The sequence below is a fragment of the Opisthorchis viverrini genome (genome assembly GCF_000715545.1).
Source record: "Opisthorchis viverrini unplaced genomic scaffold opera_v5_79, whole genome shotgun sequence".
NCBI classification, from domain to species: domain Eukaryota; kingdom Metazoa; phylum Platyhelminthes; class Trematoda; order Opisthorchiida; family Opisthorchiidae; genus Opisthorchis; species Opisthorchis viverrini.
The window spans coordinates 1,510,629-1,529,612 of NW_008751737.1; the positions used below are offsets into that span (position 1 = coordinate 1,510,629).

General features: G+C 44.1%; 4 protein-coding genes across 4 annotated transcripts in view; 1 reads left to right on the forward strand and 3 right to left on the reverse strand.

Moving 5' to 3' along the window:
• Positions 1-27, reverse strand: part of T265_04750 (hypothetical protein) — a gene marked incomplete at both ends in the record, with an annotated part of 20,617 nt that extends 20,590 nt beyond the window's left edge. Inside the window, one exon of the mRNA XM_009169563.1 lies at positions 9-27. Coding sequence (XP_009167827.1) covers positions 9-27 — 19 coding nt within the window. The remainder of the gene's footprint in view (positions 1-8) is intronic.
• The window catches only part of T265_04749 (hypothetical protein), a gene marked incomplete at both ends in the record, with an annotated part of 48,856 nt that extends 40,496 nt beyond the window's left edge, over positions 1-8,360 (forward strand). Inside the window, 11 exons of the mRNA XM_009169562.1 lie at positions 397-574; positions 6,278-6,396; positions 6,437-6,493; positions 6,537-6,594; positions 6,632-6,751; positions 6,996-7,045; positions 7,086-7,150; positions 7,188-7,253; positions 7,292-7,350; positions 7,402-7,461; positions 8,122-8,360. Of these exons, the coding sequence (XP_009167826.1) occupies positions 397-574; positions 6,278-6,396; positions 6,437-6,493; positions 6,537-6,594; positions 6,632-6,751; positions 6,996-7,045; positions 7,086-7,150; positions 7,188-7,253; positions 7,292-7,350; positions 7,402-7,461; positions 8,122-8,360 (1,071 nt within the window). The remainder of the gene's footprint in view (positions 1-396; positions 575-6,277; positions 6,397-6,436; positions 6,494-6,536; positions 6,595-6,631; positions 6,752-6,995; positions 7,046-7,085; positions 7,151-7,187; positions 7,254-7,291; positions 7,351-7,401; positions 7,462-8,121) is intronic.
• T265_04751 (hypothetical protein) lies at positions 7,444-7,668 on the reverse strand (the record flags this gene model as incomplete). Its single annotated transcript, XM_009169564.1, has 1 exon — positions 7,444-7,668. One exon carries the CDS (start codon positions 7,666-7,668, stop codon positions 7,444-7,446), a length of 225 nt encoding a protein of 74 aa, XP_009167828.1.
• Positions 8,361-14,788: 6,428 nt separating the features above from the next.
• The window catches only part of T265_04752 (hypothetical protein), a gene marked incomplete at both ends in the record, with an annotated part of 35,600 nt that continues 31,404 nt past the window's right edge, over positions 14,789-18,984 (reverse strand). Inside the window, 2 exons of the mRNA XM_009169565.1 lie at positions 14,789-14,941; positions 17,313-17,423. Of these exons, the coding sequence (XP_009167829.1) occupies positions 14,789-14,941; positions 17,313-17,423 (264 nt within the window). The remainder of the gene's footprint in view (positions 14,942-17,312; positions 17,424-18,984) is intronic.

Below are 18,984 nucleotides of genomic sequence, written 5' to 3' on the forward strand. Positions count from 1 at the left end.
TGACTTACCCATGTCGTTTCCTTTCATCGCATGAAATCAGCATCCACTCACCCAAAGGAGGACTCGCTGTATCGGCGCACCCTGAAGCCACTGAGACTAGGGAGTGCCCCAGATTAACATTGTTGAGAGAGATAGTTTTCGCTATTTATCTGTTTATTCTGATCCGTCTGATTGCCGAATGAACAGCACGACATGGCGCGTACTTACATAGCTTCTCTCTATCTTTCGCTGTCTATCTGGAAAGTATTATTGCGCGCACTAATGAAGACCCTGTCTCGAGGCCTCTCGTCGCCTCGACTAACCACGATGTTCCACTGAACAAGGGAGATTAGCACGCAGTTCATTACCGAACTGGTATGTCCTTTGCTTTATCCTCTCTCCAAACTCTGCGAATAGCTCGCTATGACCGTTTTGATTTTTTTATTATTAATCTATCCCGATTGGTTTCTCTTGAACAGGTTCCATTACGTCAACGACGAGTGGCAGAAACGAACTACTTACGTGCGCTTCCCAGTCGATAGTTTCCAGCTGCAACAGAATTCTCCTAGCTACGCTCTCTATGCTGTTGTGGTAGGTAATCTTTCGCCTTCATCCTTATACCCATACGCCTGCCTCTATTTTCCGACCACTTTGGTTAAACGATGTCAACCTCCAGCAGATGTACGTCTTTGTACTTTTGAAAGCGAACTTACACAGTGAATTAGGCAGTTTATGAATTTAACCCAAGCCGGATACCGTCAATCAAATTGGGACGATAGCTGGAGTGTTGCCGCAAATTTTCCGGAAACCTTACGTCCAATCTCACGAATTCTACGTGGACGTCTGTGTTTTGTTGTCAAAGCAATGGCGACTTAGGTTGACTCGCTGAATGTCTGAGAGGGCTGGGAGTAGAAGAGTTGTTGATGTCTGCTTGGACTGCTTCGTTTTTCAGATTCTATGAATCATTTACTGCTGTGTTCCCACCTTGGTCTGGTCCTAGTCTAGATCACCGTTTGGCCGCGCCATTTTCGCGTAATTTCCCGATCTTACGGTCACATTGTCTTCAGCAATAGATAGGTTTTCTGTAATCTCCCCATTGATTGCCGTTTGTGTGTTGGTGCCTCTCCAATTATTTCAAGTTTTTTTAGAAATCATTCCGCTTGTATTTTTTTCTAAATCACGGCGGTGTCAGTAGTACGACGTCGCGCATCACTCGAAGCCAGTGAGGCGCAACATCGACGCGCGAGCCCCTGCAGTATTCGTTAATCTTTCATGGGCGAGATGGCCCAAGTGGTTAGAGGGCGGATGTGCTGACCGGTAGGGCCGTGGTTCCTATCCGACCTCTGCCTTTCGACTTCCCCTGTTTAGGCTTGGGCAACCTGGTAGAATCCCAGCCCTCATGCTTCCTTCGGGTAGCATGGCAGCCAGGCACTGGTAGGGTGTTAAAGCTGAGAGGCTTCTTTTCTTTCATGAGCAGTGAACTGGAAAATTCACATATTTTGTCTCGGTTTACCAGATTCTGGATAACAGATATCTTTGTTACATCCGCTCCTTTTATAGAAATCCTATCTAGCTTGTGAATTGGGGCTTTCAATTGAACTTTATTGAGCCTCGCGTATCCATTACAATGTTCAAGCTAATTTCATGGTTATTTGTAATGTACTACTCATAAGGTTGCTGAAAATCCGTCGATGGCCCACGTAGTTTTCGTATTCGCTTTGCGTTTGAGTCTTTCGCATTTCAACGTTTATTTTAGAACCACTTTGGGACAATGGAAAGTGGACATTGTAAGTTTTTCTTCAACGTCTCTACTTTCTACTATCAACGTACATTAAGTTCCATATGCCCGCCTCCCCTTCCACACACACACACTCTTGGACAGTACGCTATGAGTGCCTTTTGTCGGTAATCCATAATTCATGCGCCAGCTCATTTCCTATGCTTATTAGTTCAGCAGAGTGTCAGTTGTATCCGAATTCGCTATCTTTTGTGCGTGTTTCTGGCTGTTTCTGCGCATCTGTGCCTCGTGATAACACCTAATCCCGTACGTTTTATCCTTTTTAAAGACACTGCATTTTGTCGTGGCATCTCTGATGGTTTCTGGTACGAGTACGATGACAGCGCAGTAACTCGAATTCCCGAATCACGTATTCAAGTAAGTCCAGGAAAGTTGTGCTTTCTTCTAACGAAAGTGGTCAGCCGATTCGTATTTTACACGAAAACCGAGTCGTTTTTTGGTGGAGTAATCGTCCTCCGAGTGAAGCCGATCTATGCTGAAGATCTCAGCTGTTTTATTCTCAACAGTGTGCACCTAACGAGACTTTAGGAACTGCCAAACCCGCGACCTCGCAGCTGGTAGTTTGATCACTTAACTGTTCGGCCACAGCATCTGGTGAATCCCAATAAGGGTGCCACTGGCGTATGGTGTTTCTCGACGTTTCTACACACGTTGGCTCCACTTGCGGGACAAAATCTCCGCGGAAAATCCCCTAGTCTCCTCATGCTGCCAACAACCAGACTGTGTATGCGATCCCTATATAGTAAACACCAGCCCCTCACCTGCTGGCTTATCTTAACCATTCTGATTATTGTTGAAAGAAGTAAGCCTTCTGAGAACACCTGGCTGCGAAACGAGAACGCCATATACAGGTTATTTTTTTCGCAAAAATTTTTCGGATTAATAAGGACAATTTAACATATTCTGACCCATCATTCTTGAGAACCGAATCCGAAACTAGGACTGATCAGTTCAACATCACCGTTGTACAACGATTTTCTGTGCGAGTAACTTTAATTGATCCTCACCGACGTATAACCCGGGCCTGTTTGTCTCAATTTGGCTCCGTGCGTTGGTGTTGCAATTGTGTCATAAATATTTAGTTTTGTTGGTAGTTAGAATAAGTACAATAATTAAATAATCCTCTAGCTGTAACACCTTTCCGGTTCCTAGCTGCCATTCAACCCGAGCGCTGAGACACTGCAAGGTTATCCAAGCCTAGACATGAGCAGTCGCGATTCGGATGTTGGGTTCGAACCACGGGCCTTCCGATTGTTCAACCACCAGCTCACGCACCCGACACATCGACAACTGTTCCATGTATGGCCTTAGCATCACTACTTGCACATACACACTTATCATGGTTATTTCGCCGACATCCGCTTGTATGCTTGTCTCGTATCTGCTAATTAGCACTAATTTGTTATACGTCGGGACGGGTGACCTCACGTCTTTTATTTCAAACTGTTTCGCTGAGAGGATTGGCCTCATTCATATCCATATTTTTCCCGTTCTGAGGTTAATTATCTAACTGTCCCACTTTTTTCCACAGAGCAGCGCGGCCTACATACTATTCTACGAACGCCTTCCGCGATTTGATGTCTTCTCCCGTGACGGCACTTAGTTCGGCACGTTCTTGCTTTCTACCGGTCTTTTTGCCACTTGATTCTCATCGGACAAATCGTTTCGGCCCAACATCACCGGATCGCCTAACAACACGGATTTTATGTTTGGCCTTGTTAGACGAATCCAGCGTACTCCACAGCGTAGCTGTGTGTATGCACACACGTACTCAGAGATCCCAGTTAGAATGATTCTTCTAAGTGCAATTGCCTTCTGACTTGACTGCCACTGAATGATGTTCATTCCAATTGTTCAGACAGATTACACTGCCGGTTCCAATTTTTGTACCCTCATACAAACATCCTTTAACTGCGAAACTCTTCTTCATTGTGACTTGTTTTCATGCGTCACATTTTTGTGTGGATTATACTGGTAGACTGCTTTGCTCCACAAATGGTATCCTCCTAAAAGGACCACTTTTAGTTGGTTTGATGAAGTAGGAATTGGCTTGAAAGAACCACGTTTGATCGGTTTCTTCCGAGGGGCCAACCGTAAACGTTCGAGAACAGTCAAATACGGTGAAGGCAAGTCGTCACCAAGGTCACGGGGATTATGGGTTAGGAAGGTGGAGGAGTTGGGAAATTGCGGTCGGTATGTGTGATGTTTGCTCAATCTTTGAACCGTGTGGATTTTTAAAGGTACGCTCTTGCGGATAGAGCTGTGACTAAATCTGCGAAATGTGACCCTCAGATAACGTCTGCCTACAGTCTGTTTGCGAAGTAAAGTCGTTGTAACGCGTGACAAGTCTTTGATTTCGATCCATCATGCGTTTGTCTCCATTCAGACCAGCTTTCGTATGAACTCATTAGTCCACTAGGGCGGGCTTACTGGAATCGTTTCAGTTGAATAGACCACCATATTCACATAATGGGAGATGTGGTTAATTTGGCAATGTTGTGGAATGTAGTTAGCTCAGATGTGCTGCTTGGTTGTTGGTCTGTTCGCCGAGCTTGGCAGTTGGATTGCAAACGTTTCATCACCAATCGGGGTGACATCATCAGTGCAGGGTTGAGTGGGTGAATTCCTCATATTCTGTCTGTGATTATATAGCATCTAAACAGTATCTGGCAGCTCTGAAAGCTATCTTCGCGTAGTTTGGTTGGTTTTCTGTGAATCTGACTCTCAATATCTTGTTTGGTTGGTTGGTTGGTGCATTCCATTCGACATTTGTGTTGGTTGTTCTGTTGTAATTGGGCCGTTTTCTTGCTATGTGGTGTGGATTTGTTCCCTTGACTGGTTGATTCAGTGGCCCTCTGTTTTTAATGATTATCTTCCTTTGATCCAACCAGTCCATTGGTTGTCGTTAGGTTTCTTGGCTCAGAGCTCCGTGACTGTGTGGTTCTTTTGCTCGTAAGGGCTGATAGACCGGGTCAGTGTCGGTGTGTTTATTGATAGATTTTCTGTGGGATACAACGCTTCAACAAACTCTCGCTCCCGCTTTGTTCTTGCGTGAGCAAGTATTTGAACACTGTCCCAATTAAACTTGTGTCCTTCTCTGTCTTCATGGATTGAGACCAGTGACATTGACTCAATGTCACTCCCAATGTTACTTCCACACTCATGGACGTTATTGGACTGCCGGTTTGTATCTCTATACAGGACCAAATTGAATCTCTCTTTCATGTCAAACTCGGAAAACAAGCATGGTTTTGGCGGTCGTAATAGTTCACGAAACGTTCGAGCCTACGGGAGAGCTGGGTGCCTTTAAGCTTTGGAGACTTAGCGTCTTGACTACCGACGAATCAGGAGTTTTTACCCTGCCTCCCTGCACACTATCTGTGTGCCTCAGACGTATTCCTTCAAGATGAATTTCTCATGGCACACACTGCCAATCACCAATAACCATAGTTTGTGCCGGCCTGAAATTGTCAGCCACTGAAGCGTTTCAAACCATGTGGATATGAACAAAAGAGCACGTACTTATGTCTCTGTTGTGGATTGGAGTTAGGCTTTATTGTCAGAAACAAGTCATCACCTAGTTTGCGCGCTTAGAGTCAAAGTTCCCTATTTAGAAATTTCTCATTTTATCTGAAAGGTCTAAACGCTGAATTGAGACTATACTTTATCTCAGAACCGATACTGGCAATTGGCAAGTAACCGGTCTGGATGTCAAGAGCAATCCCTCGTTTATTTGCGCCAGTTCAACTCACCAAACCTGTTTGATGTGCCATTTCCTGGACCAGTTAGTAAGCCTCTATAGTTGTGGCTAGTCAGCAAGACGTTGATCTCTGATCATTTGGAGTAACGTCTATCCTTATGGCGGGTCTTGGTGATATACCCTGATTGACTTGTTGTGATTTCTATGTAGTAAAACAGCAAAAGACCAGCGCTATTTCGGCCTTTGCTTTTTCACCCTACATATCTATCTACACTCAATGGTACTTGCTGGACTCGCTCAATGTTTTTTATCTAGGCTTGGGCAATCTGGTAGTATCTGCGCTCTCAGGCTTCTTCCTGGTAGTATGGTAGTCAGGCACCGAAAAGGTGTCAGAGCTGAATGATTATTCATTCATTTATTCATTGTATTGACTGTTCTTTCAGATCCGGATTATTCATTCATTCATTCATTCATTCATTCATTCATTCATTGTATTGACTGTTCTTTCAGATCCACCCACAGGTGTCCGATGGCACCTCTGCTCTGTGCCCGTTGTGGTGAGAAAGGATACATAAAGCGGCCAAAGACAGTGAGTTGCCTTTCCACCCCGTAACCTGATCTTTACAAAAAGGGTGATGTTTTATGCAAATCATGTTTCTCCCGGTGCTTCGAGGATGAGGTTCACTGGGTGATAAAGAACGCCAACTTGATCTCGCCTGGAGATAAGATTGCGATTGGGGCATCCGGCGGAAAAGGTTTTATTTACTGTTGTGCCATATGACGACTGTTACCGCTCACAGACTCCACAGTACTCGCATATGTTATGAAGCTACTCAATGAACGGCATCACTATGGAGCAGAATTACTTCTCCTTTCCATTGATGAAGGTATCAGCGGCTACAGAGATGAGTCGCTGGAGGTAATGCCCGGTTATTGAGTGATTTTATCCGACTGCTCAGACTGTAAAGCGCAACCAGATGCAGTATGATCTTCCACTGACAATCTTATCCTACGAGGTAAGTGATTCTGCTACAAATTTACAGTGAACACGTGCTACAGGATCTCTTCGGTTGGTCAATGGATGCTATTGTTCAGAAGGTCGGCAACAAACGCAATTGTAAGTTGGTCTTTTCTATCATTCTCTTTCCGTCTAGGTACATTTTGTGGGATCTTCCGTCGTCAGGCTTTGGATAAAGGGGCTCTAATGCTACAAGCGACCAAGATTTGTACTGGTCACAACGCCGACGACGTAGCAGAAACAGTGCTTATGAATAGTGAGTTCAGCTTGTATATGCAATTTGCCAAACGTATTGAGAGGACGATACCGTAAAGAAGCTATTCCCGGGCATCGTATTCGTCCTGCTTAACTTTGTTTCATTTATATGATGTTTGGGACCTCGCAGTGTATCGTCTTGAAGGGAGATACTCTTGTTTTTTACTTCGGTGACTTTTTTATCCTTGCTGGCCTTGTTACCTACTCATGGTTCTCCTCTCTCTCTCTCTCTAATTCTTCCACAGTCCTCCGCGGTGACGTCGGTCGGTTGAAACGCTGTACCGCCATTGTAACGGTAAGTGTTTTTCCATAACCAACGGCCACGCTACGAACAGGGTTGCGACGGTGTGCTTCCTCGATTCAAACCCTTCAAGTACACCTACGAGAAGGAGATAGTAATGTATGGCTCATCCTCTCATCGTTTCTGAGCATTTCAGGTATGCTCGTTTGCACAATTTGGACTATTTTTCCACTGAATGCAAATACGCCCCGAATGCTTACAGGTTTGTGCTCGTCTCATGGCATTCACCGTACTTTCCAGAGGCTATGCGCGAACATTTCTAAAAGATTTGGAACGCTTCAGACCTCGGGCGATTCTTGGTAAGGCATTTGGTTCCGAGTTTGCGTAAACATCTATTGTTGTCCGTGCAGATATTATTCATTCAGGAGAACAAATGGCAATTTCCCAAGATGTCAAGATACCTGTTCAAGGTAAGCCCGCCTCTGGTGATGTTGCAGTTTTGAACTGTTTGATCTTGCTGGATGCTGCTTATTTCCATCTCTTTTCTCTGCATCTTCGCAGGTTTGTGTGAACGATGTGGTTGTGTCTCCAGCCAACTCGTCTGTCAGGCATGCGTTCTCTTGGAAGGCTTGAATGCCGGGCTGCCTCAACTCTCCGTTGAACACAGCCAAGACCATACAGCATGTTCGTCAGCTCAAAGCCCTTTGACGCTGTCGCGAAGCAATACTTGATATTGTTTACTTTTTTACTTGATAATATATTTTGCTGATTTTTAACTCGGCTGTTCTGCTATGGACGAAATGGATCTGGTTGTTAGCTGTTGCTCACCTAATCGAAACTGCACTGAAACACTCTCAGTGAGCTACGTGGCCTTGTGCTCTAAACTAATTAGTTTTTCATTGTGCCTAATCTATGGTGAATGCGAGTGTTCGGATTCCGAAAAACATTCACCCCAAAAAGTCTACGGTTCGCCTATAAGGGTGAATATCGCAGGGCGAGCCCTCTTCACACTAGCGTCGTCGGCAGCACCCTGATATGAGATTTGACCAGCGTAACACGTTCTCAACAGTTTTTCAACTGTGTAATGCGTTTGCCACATGTCAACTGTATAATAGTAATCACATGAGAAGTGAATCCATGTAATGGTCCCGTGGTCCCACGAAATATATTGACGATAGCCCGTCAGTTGTTTACAACCAGCACCGAACCTAGTAGTTCGATACAAACGGTGGCCAAACGAGAAGGTGTACGTTGCTTCCTTGCCAACGCACGTGATTTTGCCATGTACAGGTTTCGGATGCAATTCTTAAATCCACTTCACCTTTGCACGAGTAGGTGGTGTCAAGCCGTATACCAATGTTCAACTTGAAATAGTTAAATAAAATGGTCCGAGTCACGTGAGTTAGTGTTCATCGGAGAAAGGGTCTACATGTTCGCAGAATTACTTCTGCAGGGGTCGAGAGTGGTTCTTGAACCTGAACGGACTTCTGCTGAGTTTGCGAAATTCCGCACAATTATTCATTATCAGACAGGTGGCCGCTTTGGGGGAGGCCTTGGTAGGACTAAATCGAGGCAAGATCTCGTTGAACACAGGTTACTTAATAAGAGAGCCAAGCAGGTGAACACTGGAAAAATTAACACCCTTGGGACAGTCCACCATAGCGGTCAAATTTTCTCCGGAGGCCACCAGCTACCCCTAAATATGGAGGATGAGTATAAGTTGTCTGTTGACCTAACACCTACCATATTATTATCAGTCGACTAGGGAGCTCAACTCAGAACGAGAATGATAGATAATTTAATTAAGTGCTGGTCAGCCCTTAACTGGTGTGTAGGCCATTTGGATACATGTTCTGTAGTTTGAAGTGGGTGAAATTTGGCTCGACATTTTCTGCGCTTATTATGCAGTGTTTAAACACAAGTGTAAACCTATCACACTACTCATAAGTTTACTGAAAACTCTTCGACAGCCCACGACCGGTTTCGCCCTTCTTGCTGCTCATCAGGTTGGCGTACTCGCCGTCAGCCTTATGTTCAGCTCCAATCCAGATTGGATAAAATTCGACAAATACTCTCAGTTGGACAGGAATTTAGTTTTGACAACAGACATAGTTGAATCTTTAGTTTAGGGTGATTCCAGAGGTTCATATGTATTCATTTGAGTCTGCTGTCATGACCAAATTCGTGTGCAGAAATGAGTTTTTTCAGATTCTGCCCCATTGGAGCTTCTCTCATGCATGCACACGAGCAGAGCAAGTAAGTAGTAAAAACGTGAATTGCATACGACACAAAGCCAGTTACGACTGGAACGTCCAAGTTTGAACTGGGAGGGTAAAACTGACCAGAAATCTCACGAACTCCGGCTGATGTTTGACAAAACATCAGCGCCTTATTCAAGGCCAGGAATAGTGCCATATTTTGTACGATGCCGTCGGTAAACGGGGCAGGTACCTGATGTCCTGAAGGGCATGCGAATCCACTCCGTCGTTGCAGATCGCCCGTGACCTCCTTAACACAAACCTAACGTCCGAAACGGTTGACTGCCCAACCTCTCGTCCGTCGTTGCAGATCGCCCGTGACCTCAACACAAACCTAGCGTCCGAAACGGTTGACTGCCCAACCTCTCCCCCCTGGTGAACAATAGGAAGGAATTGTAAACAGCTACTGTCTCTTCAAAGGTCATTTTTACGAATAGAAAATGCACTACTGGAACTACCGCATACCAAATGTGAAAATTGGAGACAACCAACTAGAGAGGATATTTTTATTTTCAGGGCAGTACACTCGAAGGTGTACAGGAAATATTTCCTGATAATGTTAGATGCTCAACAGAATAGCATACCTGTTCGCCATAGGAGAGCTTGCTTCCCAGTTATCATCCACAACTTATGAGATCTGCACCCATTTGGACGACGAAGAATTCTTACCAAATGAAGTCATTTTCGACAACCTCATAACAGAGCCATGAGCCCACCAGCCTGGTCAAAACCTTCTACATATATGTCTTTGCTTGAAACATACATTATCTAGAAATTACAAAGGAAGACTTGTCTTACAGAGCTGTCTTACAAAGCTGTGGTGCCTTTGAAATGTCTGGCAGATATTCGAAGGTATTTGTACTTACCAATGGCAGATCCATCCACAGGATTGCGTCGTAAAAACTTCGTGTGCGAAAGTTTCGGTAGACAAACAATTCCAAAATCTTTTCGCTTATGATAAAGAGACTTCTTTTGTTCAACTGATGATTCATCTCGAGTGATAACCACACACCACTATATGTCAACTCGTCTGATCTAAAGCCGCTCTACATGCACAGCAGTTCCACTGATTCTGTTCCATTCAGCCCAGAAATACTCGGCAATTTCCACTTCTACGGCAACCCGTAAATCGTAATCCTCGTCTAAAAATTCAACATTTTCGTAATCTATTCTGCGTTTCATGTTTTGTAGTTTCTGAGCATTTGGCCAGCCCGACACTCAACTGCGCTGCTTCACTTTCTGTTTATTCATTTCCTGTGCTCGTCTGTTCTTGTGCGAAGTTGTAATCTGGTCTGGCCTAGGTAGACCTAAGTCTCATCTCATTTTGTAAACGTAGTCTATGATTTCAACTGCCGACAGGTGATACTTCAAATGCATCAGTGCAAAGAGTAGTTCTTTCCTATAGTCAGGACATATCCTATTGAGGACATTTATATGCTTCGACAAACGAAGAGCGTTACTATACAGGCTCCATCTGGCTGATCAAAATGTACACTGATCTGGACACATGTATGAAAGTTGCTTTATATGACTTTCACGGTTGTCATTTCTCCTGACAGGCTGAAATCCTCATGATACAGAGTTGTATCGCTACACTTTTTGCAAGCTCATAAAGCAACCAGTTTACTAATATGAATTTACGGTTGTATAGCAGGCACACGATTTGACATCCAGGGGTTTTGACTGATAGACTCATACTAACTAACTTGGATACTTAGCCGACTATCTATGCTGTGTATTACTTGAATCTACACTTGCGGCTACGCTTGGAATGTCACGTGCTCAGCTGAGATTATTGCGACATTCTTCGTGGTATCTGGTCTCTATCAATATGTGTTTCATTAACGTCAGTTAGTTTTTGGGAAGTATAAAGCTAGCGTTTCACGATTACTTGTCTTGCGGTAGCGAGGCCTAGCCATGGCGGAAATCAAAATGGATGTGAGAATCAGTGAGATGGATAAAGACATGGTGAAAAGCGTTGTGGACATCACAACAGAAGCCATGCAAAAATACAATGTGGATCGTGATATTGCATCCCATATAAAGCATGAATTTGATCGGAAGTATGGTGTTTTGTGGCATTGTGTTGTTGGAAAGGACTACGGAAGGTGAGTTATAAGAGATGCGTCCACCTCTGACAACTGTGATGATACAAAACGTGACAATAAGGTTTGACTGTTCGGCTTATGCAGTCTGCCGAAATCATAGAACTAGCAGCTAAATTCGCTGTTCATTTCATGTAGATCCGTCTTCTTATGTAGGGATCAGTTGTTCAGATAAGACCCCGTTTAACTGTCCCCTTGAATTTTCAGTCGTTAAATCCCATTTGGATGGAATCATTTTTGGGAGGACACCACATTTTGTCGGTGACTTCAGGTTTTCTCTCCAAGGGGGTTATGTTATAGGTTGTAATCGATTGAGCCATTTGAAGAATTCGTGTTAACTCTGTTTTGAGTAGTCCTGCTCTAGTCCTGGTGCAGTTATTCTGGTAAGTGTGTATCGAAAAGGGGGCAGCACTGGAATCAAGTTTTGCTGTTATTTGAACTCATCAACAATGCATATTTATCTTCGGCCACGCCTGAGTATGACATCCGGGCATCTGACATATGAGGCGAGCCTGTTATCACTAATTCAAAGGCGCCCGCTGGACGCACCTGAATGTATGCGCCACAGTATTTTATTATTTCACATTGTGACACAGCTGTCCTTCGTGGACTGCCCTCCTGGTTTATTGACAAGGTTCTTTAGAAGACCTCGTCTCTTTTATTCAACCTTGATCTATGGAAGGAGCGAGTTGCCACCAGACGAAGACAACCCAACAGTACTGGAAGGACAATTAATCTGTCACCTTTTTCGTCGCAGGTTACACCTCTGCGCGTTGGGATCAATTAATTTGCCTATTTCTGTCTCTCATTCACTGATAAACGTGTCTCGTAAGGCAGTATTTACACACGTGTTTGCATGGAACCGCACAATCACAGAATAAACGCAATTTTCAAGTCACATCCAGGCAATTATTTCTGTCTCTCGTTCACTGATAAAGCGTGTCTCGTAAGGCAGTATTTTCACACGTGTTTACATAGAACCGCACAATCACAGAAGAAACGCAATTTTCAAGTCACATCCAGGCAAAAACTAGGTTGCATCTGTATATTAGTAATACACTACTCATAAGGTTGCTGCAAATTCATTGACAGCCCACGACCGGTTTCGTCCTACTTATGGCTCATCAGGTAGGCGCAGTCCCCGAGTTTCCGTCAACCTTATGTTCTACTTGAGACCAAATTGCACGAAATTAGCGAAACACTCATTTACAAACTAATTCGGTTTTACGAAAGACTCAGCTGGAACCCAGCTGAATCTCACGTTTGTGATCTTTCCAGGCAACTGAATGTACAACAGCACAAACGAGAGATTCACCTGGGTTCCAGGTGAGTCCTTTGAAAAACCAAATTAGTTTGCAAATGAGTGTAGGTTGCATCTGGTTTGTATCAGTTTTACTTGTCCTCTGGGATTACGCACAAGTTTTCCCCTGTGGCATGAATCAACTGACCTTACCTTACCGTGTATAGTGCTCCGTGTAACTAGTGCTTTTTGATTCGACCGTCAACACGGAGAATCATCGGATGTTGTGAACAACGAAGATAACTTGCACTTATCCAGCAACAAATCACTCCTTGATGTCACCTCGGTGAGCTTTGTCTTCACGAATTCCAGTTAGTATGCAGTCTTTTGCCGGATATGTCTTCGTAAACACCTTGGCCAGTATCACTTAGGGAATATCTGATCGATTGCTCTTAACCCAAGCGGAACCGACTGGAGCAAAGTTTTACCGATGTATTAGTATGTCCTACTCTAGCGAGGTGGAATCAAACTTGTTTGATTAAAGTTGATTATGGATCAAACTCCTTTATCATTGACGATGCCGAACAGGAGAATGCATAATCCAATTTGGGCAGAAAATTCTCGTCCTTTTTCCTCAGCTTTGTGTGCATCCGGTGCTAAAATAATCACACGGTTAGGACCGAGGGACTTGGTCACGGAAGTTGTAAGGTATGGTGGTTAACTGTTGTCCTCATCCAGCACCGTTCTTATGGGCAGCGTTCCCAAGCACCTTTGTTTTGTGATATTCCTCATACGGTTTGTTTTTGGTTGCTCACCAAACTTGCATAGCGTAAAACCCTAATGGGGTCATCCAGCATCTTATGGGCAGCGTTCCCAAGCACCTTTGTTTTGTGATATTCCTCATACGGTTTGTTTTTGGTTGCTCACCAAACTTGCTTGCAGTGAAACCCTAATGGGGCCTCCTGAGAAAGAAATTAACGACAGGACTGTTTTGACGAAATTTATCAGGCCCCATTGACATGGCACAAACATGTCTATGGAATCCACTGTGCTCTGGGTCATGAGATCTATTCCGGCTATATCAAGTAGTACAGTGTGGGTCACGGTCACTCATGCACTTCTTAGGAGATTACTTCCTAGGTGGTTTGTTCCTAACGAAGTCAGCTTCGATGTTGCACACATATAACGATGCTTATCAACTACCTACCATCCTCAAACTCCGGTCGCAGTGGACACCATGAAGGTGAGCTTAGGGTATTTCCTGTTAAGAGCGGTCACTCTACTGTAACTGCTCAGGTAAAAGCCGAAGAAGTGAAGATTTCATCTAGATTAACATCAAAAGACGATTTGGATACTATCAGCAGAGAGGGCTTGCAGGCGCATAACCCATGGGCAAATGCGTCACCCAACAATCGTTAAAAATTACGTTTTAGTTGGCTCATATCGCGAGTATACCTGTTGCTAACTAGCAATTTTTCCGGGCATCAGTGAAGCTTTGAGCATCGCACTTGTCAAACGTAGCTGAAATCAAATCAATTAGTTAGGATGCCTTACGGAAATGAAGTCTTTAGTTCTACGCGCCACAAATCGAAATTCGCCGTACATACAGACCGCAAACAGCTTATGTCCTTGAACTGTTTTGCAGATCTGAAGGAACTTGAGTGGACAAATTACCGAGTAACGTTGACCTTATGAGTAGGTTATGAAATAAGTTGAATAATTTGGTTGTGACACACCAAAACAGAGCTGTGACTTTAAAAAATGTATCTTTTGAAATCGGTGTATGTCAAACTTATAGGCTAAGGTGTTCACGAACGGCGAAGATATCCGCTAATGAAATTCACAACTAACACACTTTCCCACTGACGACGTCAACACAAGTGGTACTGAAACACTCGGCAAACGGGTCAGCATGCACCTTATTCGTTGTAGGTGTTTGCCGGGTTTACAGCACTCGCGTTGAATAGTCATCCCCCTGTCCTGACGCGATTATTTTGGTGAGTTTTCACTGTAGGGTGGGGAAGCAATGGACTCGGATCACCCTGTTGACGGAGTTGAGTGGCAATGCCGAGGTTTAAACTCCGGACATCCGGCACGTGAGTCAAGCATGTCATCACTACTCCATTGGCGCGGTCATGACGCGCCTCAAGTTGCACATCTGTCAGGGATTCCCAGGCAAGTAGCGCACTGCCGTTTAAATCCTGTTTGCAAATAATTGTAGGTGGTTGTGGGAGCTGCAGCACTGTTGTTTAGCCCTAATTGGAGTGAATCTCGTGTCCAGCGGTTCCGCCGTTTGGTGTGACTCATCTGAATCACTGCGGAGGGCAGGATGACTGTTCAAATGAAACTGATGTGAACGTGAACCGCTTCACTGCCGCTATCCAGACTTAGGAAGATTGACGCTCTGAATCTGGGCCCCTTGTTGCCATGACGACATCTGAAAACCACGACCCATAAAGGCATTTGGCTGATTTTGTTCGTTTGGAGTTGACATAGGTTGTCTCATGCACTTCTACGAATACACTCTAACAGTTCCACGAATGCTTTCGGATATCGTACGCAACCGTGTTTATTACTCATACAAGTTTAACTTGCACTTTCAGTTATGTCTCCTACGCGGGCGAAAACATGATCTATTTCTACGCTGGAAATCGTGCAATCCTCCTGTTCAGAACCAGGTAGATGAATTGCTCCGTAATTTAAAAAAAATACATTTGTCATAAATAATCTTATTTTCTACGCGATGTGTTAGATAAGCCGTGCTTTTAGCCGATACGTTGCGCTCCGTGATTGAGTCGTGTTTAGAAAAAGCGCATGCATTCTGTAGACTATGGTGGAGCGGACTTCCTTTGGGGGCGTCACTGCGTGGACAACAAATCATTACTGTAAAACAGTATGCGAAGCCTGATTCACTCATATGCCAGAGTAAGACCATCGGTCAATCGTTTTCAGGACGAAATTATTCACCATACACAGTACCGTTGCTAGTTGTCTGTGGCCGGAATTCGACAGCCGGTGATTTAGGATGCAACAAGACGATCACCACAACGCGAATCCACAGAAGGTGTAGAAGCAAAGCTCTAAACCGACGTCTGACTAGAAAAAGGAAGTTCGTTGGTTTGATTTTGTTATCCAATATAACCTGTGGTCCGTCTGTGTCTCACTCGGTCCTACCTTCGTATAGTTCCCGATACTGGCTGAGACGACTAAACATGCGCGCACGGTTGTACCAGGAGTCTGTTTTCGGTAGAAAAACCTTATCAAACGGCCGAATTCAGTTTACCGTACTTTTGAAGAACTATGGCCCCACTTTCCGGATCATCAGTAGAAGCTGATATTTACCTTTGCACCTTACACTTACCACTGAGCTAACCAGAGCAGACTCAGGTAATCACCCCCAGGAAAAAAATGTAACATCCGACGTCGATCCCTGTGGAAAGTATTGGTCTCCATCAGAAAAAGCGGCATGGCCAAACGTACATTCTGACAAATAGGTGTTAAGACTAACAGAGATCGTTGTTTGAAGCCATCCGAAATGCCCTTACACCTTTCCGTGGCGACATACTCAAGTACAACTTAAGAGATTACGGTCCCATCAAGCTGGCTGTATCCAATTTAAAACTTATATTACCACTAGTTGGACTGAAAAGGACAGTACCCGGATGGGATTAGAAGCTGATTCTGATGCCAGTCAACACAGACCATGTACGTGGAGTAACACTAGAATTACGGAGATAAAAGCCAAAGTTGGACTCCTGAGAAACCGTCCCGTTTCTGCCAACACATGTCACCGGGATTTTCGAAAATTATTTGGGCGCTCCAAAAAGCGGAAATAAAACTGTCCACATGAAATAAAGCGTTCGAATTTTGTAGAATCTCTAACCCATACTCAGGCTGAAATATGGAAACTACCCATGAGAAAATCAGTGCTACTTTGGAAAATGACGTGCTTACATCTACGCAAAGTAAAGCACAGTCTGATATACAGAATGAGACAAAGGCCACACTGAACCCAGTTTGGCTGCGAATTTTCACAATATTATTTATTGCATTTGATTTACTCCAACCCCCTTGCCGTGTGCAGAAGGTAAGCGCGACCCATTGAGGTTTTTCACAAGTGTCGAAAGTTACACACTCGGAAAGTATAACCAGATTTACTTTGAGTTCCACTATCATGAGGGCACTTCCTGTGTGGAAGAAATGATAGAAAGTCTCGTTCAATTGCCTTCTGTGATCCAAACCATGTTACGTTGGCTCTGTTGTGGGCCAGTGCTGCGTACAGATGCCTGGAACTGGGCTATTTATGAGGCAGAATTTATGGCCTATGCAATTGTAGTTTTGTTTGTTTTTCAACGCAGTTGAATTTACTTCCATTTATGACAGCATCCGATGGTATCTATCAATGTAGCGCGCCATCACCATTGTGTTGCACAGTCACAAATACATCCGTCACATCTATGTTTAAGAAACCCCATAGCTGCCTCTCCCTCCTTCAGTCCCTGTGTGCCTCTAAGGCGATTATTCATTGTTCCTATCTGAATATCTGGATACCTTTGTTTGGTATTTAACTGTCAAGATCCTGCTTTAATCATATCCTCAGACGAGGGATTCACTTAATCCTGTGCAAACTTATGGTGTTGAATCCACCGTCTGGAAACTCTATCCAGGACGAAACCGTCAACCGAAAAGCAACTTGCACCTTAGAACGACAGACACACTAGGTCGAGTAACACTCGCTTGATAATGAATGCAATGAACATCCCATTCTTTGGATAGTTGTGCTGTAATGTGTATATTGATCGTGCTGTGAAATGTTTTATCAAACCGTACTTGTAAGAAATGAGAGAAAAACTAATGAAGTGTCGAGATTGATTACCCCTGCTAATTCAAGGTGGACCAATAATTGTAGAGTTTTCGCATGTCCAATTGGCAGAACTACCTTAAAAAGTCAACAACTTTGGGCTCAGGTTGCAGAGACCAACTGAGGAAGGTCGGTCTCCTACTCCGATTCGCGAAATCAGTGAAGCTCCGTCACCCTACATTGGTTGTGAACTGTGTATCTGCCAACTGCGAACCTTATAGTAACTTCTTTGCAAGATTTCCGTAGACCATTTGGGAATACTAAGCGGAAGATGCACACTCTCCGAAAAGTTAGCTATCAGCCACGCAGATAACAACGCCAAACGCAATCAATGACACATAAGTGTGAGGCGATCGATTGCACAGCGCACCTCTCAAACAAGTCACGTGTGTGACACCCCTCAAGTATTCATGGCTTTATTCCGCAATCGACTCTCAAAAGCGTTGGCTTTTGGAAGAGACGTAAAAGATGACAACAAATGCACAAGAAATATTGTTTCAAAGCATCCGACCTGCTCGAAAATGACTACGCCCCACCTTTTGTGTCAAGAAAGCGTACTGACAGATATTTTGATATACAAAATATACTATTTTACGTTTGCAGCCGAGGAGGCAATCGAAAATTTAGCAATCTATGTCTTCTTGTCATTTTGACAGGTGAGACTAAGTGCTACAAGTTATGTAAGCACTGCTTATCATAGATTGATGAGGCTAGCCAAGGTATTCGGAAATAAACGTCTCAAGGAATAGCAGTTATGATGAACTGAATACCTGGGCACGGTAATAACGCCAATGCCTCATCAACCAATAACAAATGCTGAGTGAAGATGACTGGGTTATTGCAGTTGGTTGGACTTCTGAACAGAAAACGACCTGCGCACCTAGGAAAAATGCCGAAGAATCTCAATTAACTTAACTTTCAGGTCATTGGGTTAACAGTCCCCAGTAGGTATACGCAGCTCCAAGTATGTCCGTCTTAGCTACTTAAACTTAAAACGCCACACGACATCATACACTAATCAACAGACAAGACGCCAGACTGACCAACGGTATCAGTTTGGCCTTACAAGCACCACGACCAAGGCTGTGGCTTGGTCAAATAGGTGTGGCGAGTCTTTTGCTCCATCAAACCCACCGGCTTCAACTGTGGATGAACATACTACTCACAAGGCTGCTGAAAAACCATCATAAGTGAATCATTAGTTCCGCTCATCTTTGGGCCCGAAAGGTAGGCATGGTCCACAAGTTTCCTGCAAGCATATGTTCTACTTAGACACCAAGTTGTCTGTAATCGGCGAAATACATTCACAAAGGAATTTGATGTTCGCAATGCAGATTTTCTTGCTGTAAGTTAAGGTGATCTATTTTCGAAAAAGTTTGGTGACAATCGGTAGGTTTATTGCTGGGCAACGTTTCGCTTTTGACACAAAAGCTAGGTTCCGAGGTTGGTCGAGATTTGAAGCGGAAGGAGAACCAATCAGCTAAGTCAAGCTAGATCTCTGTTGGGTGTCGGCCGAGGGATTTTAGTGT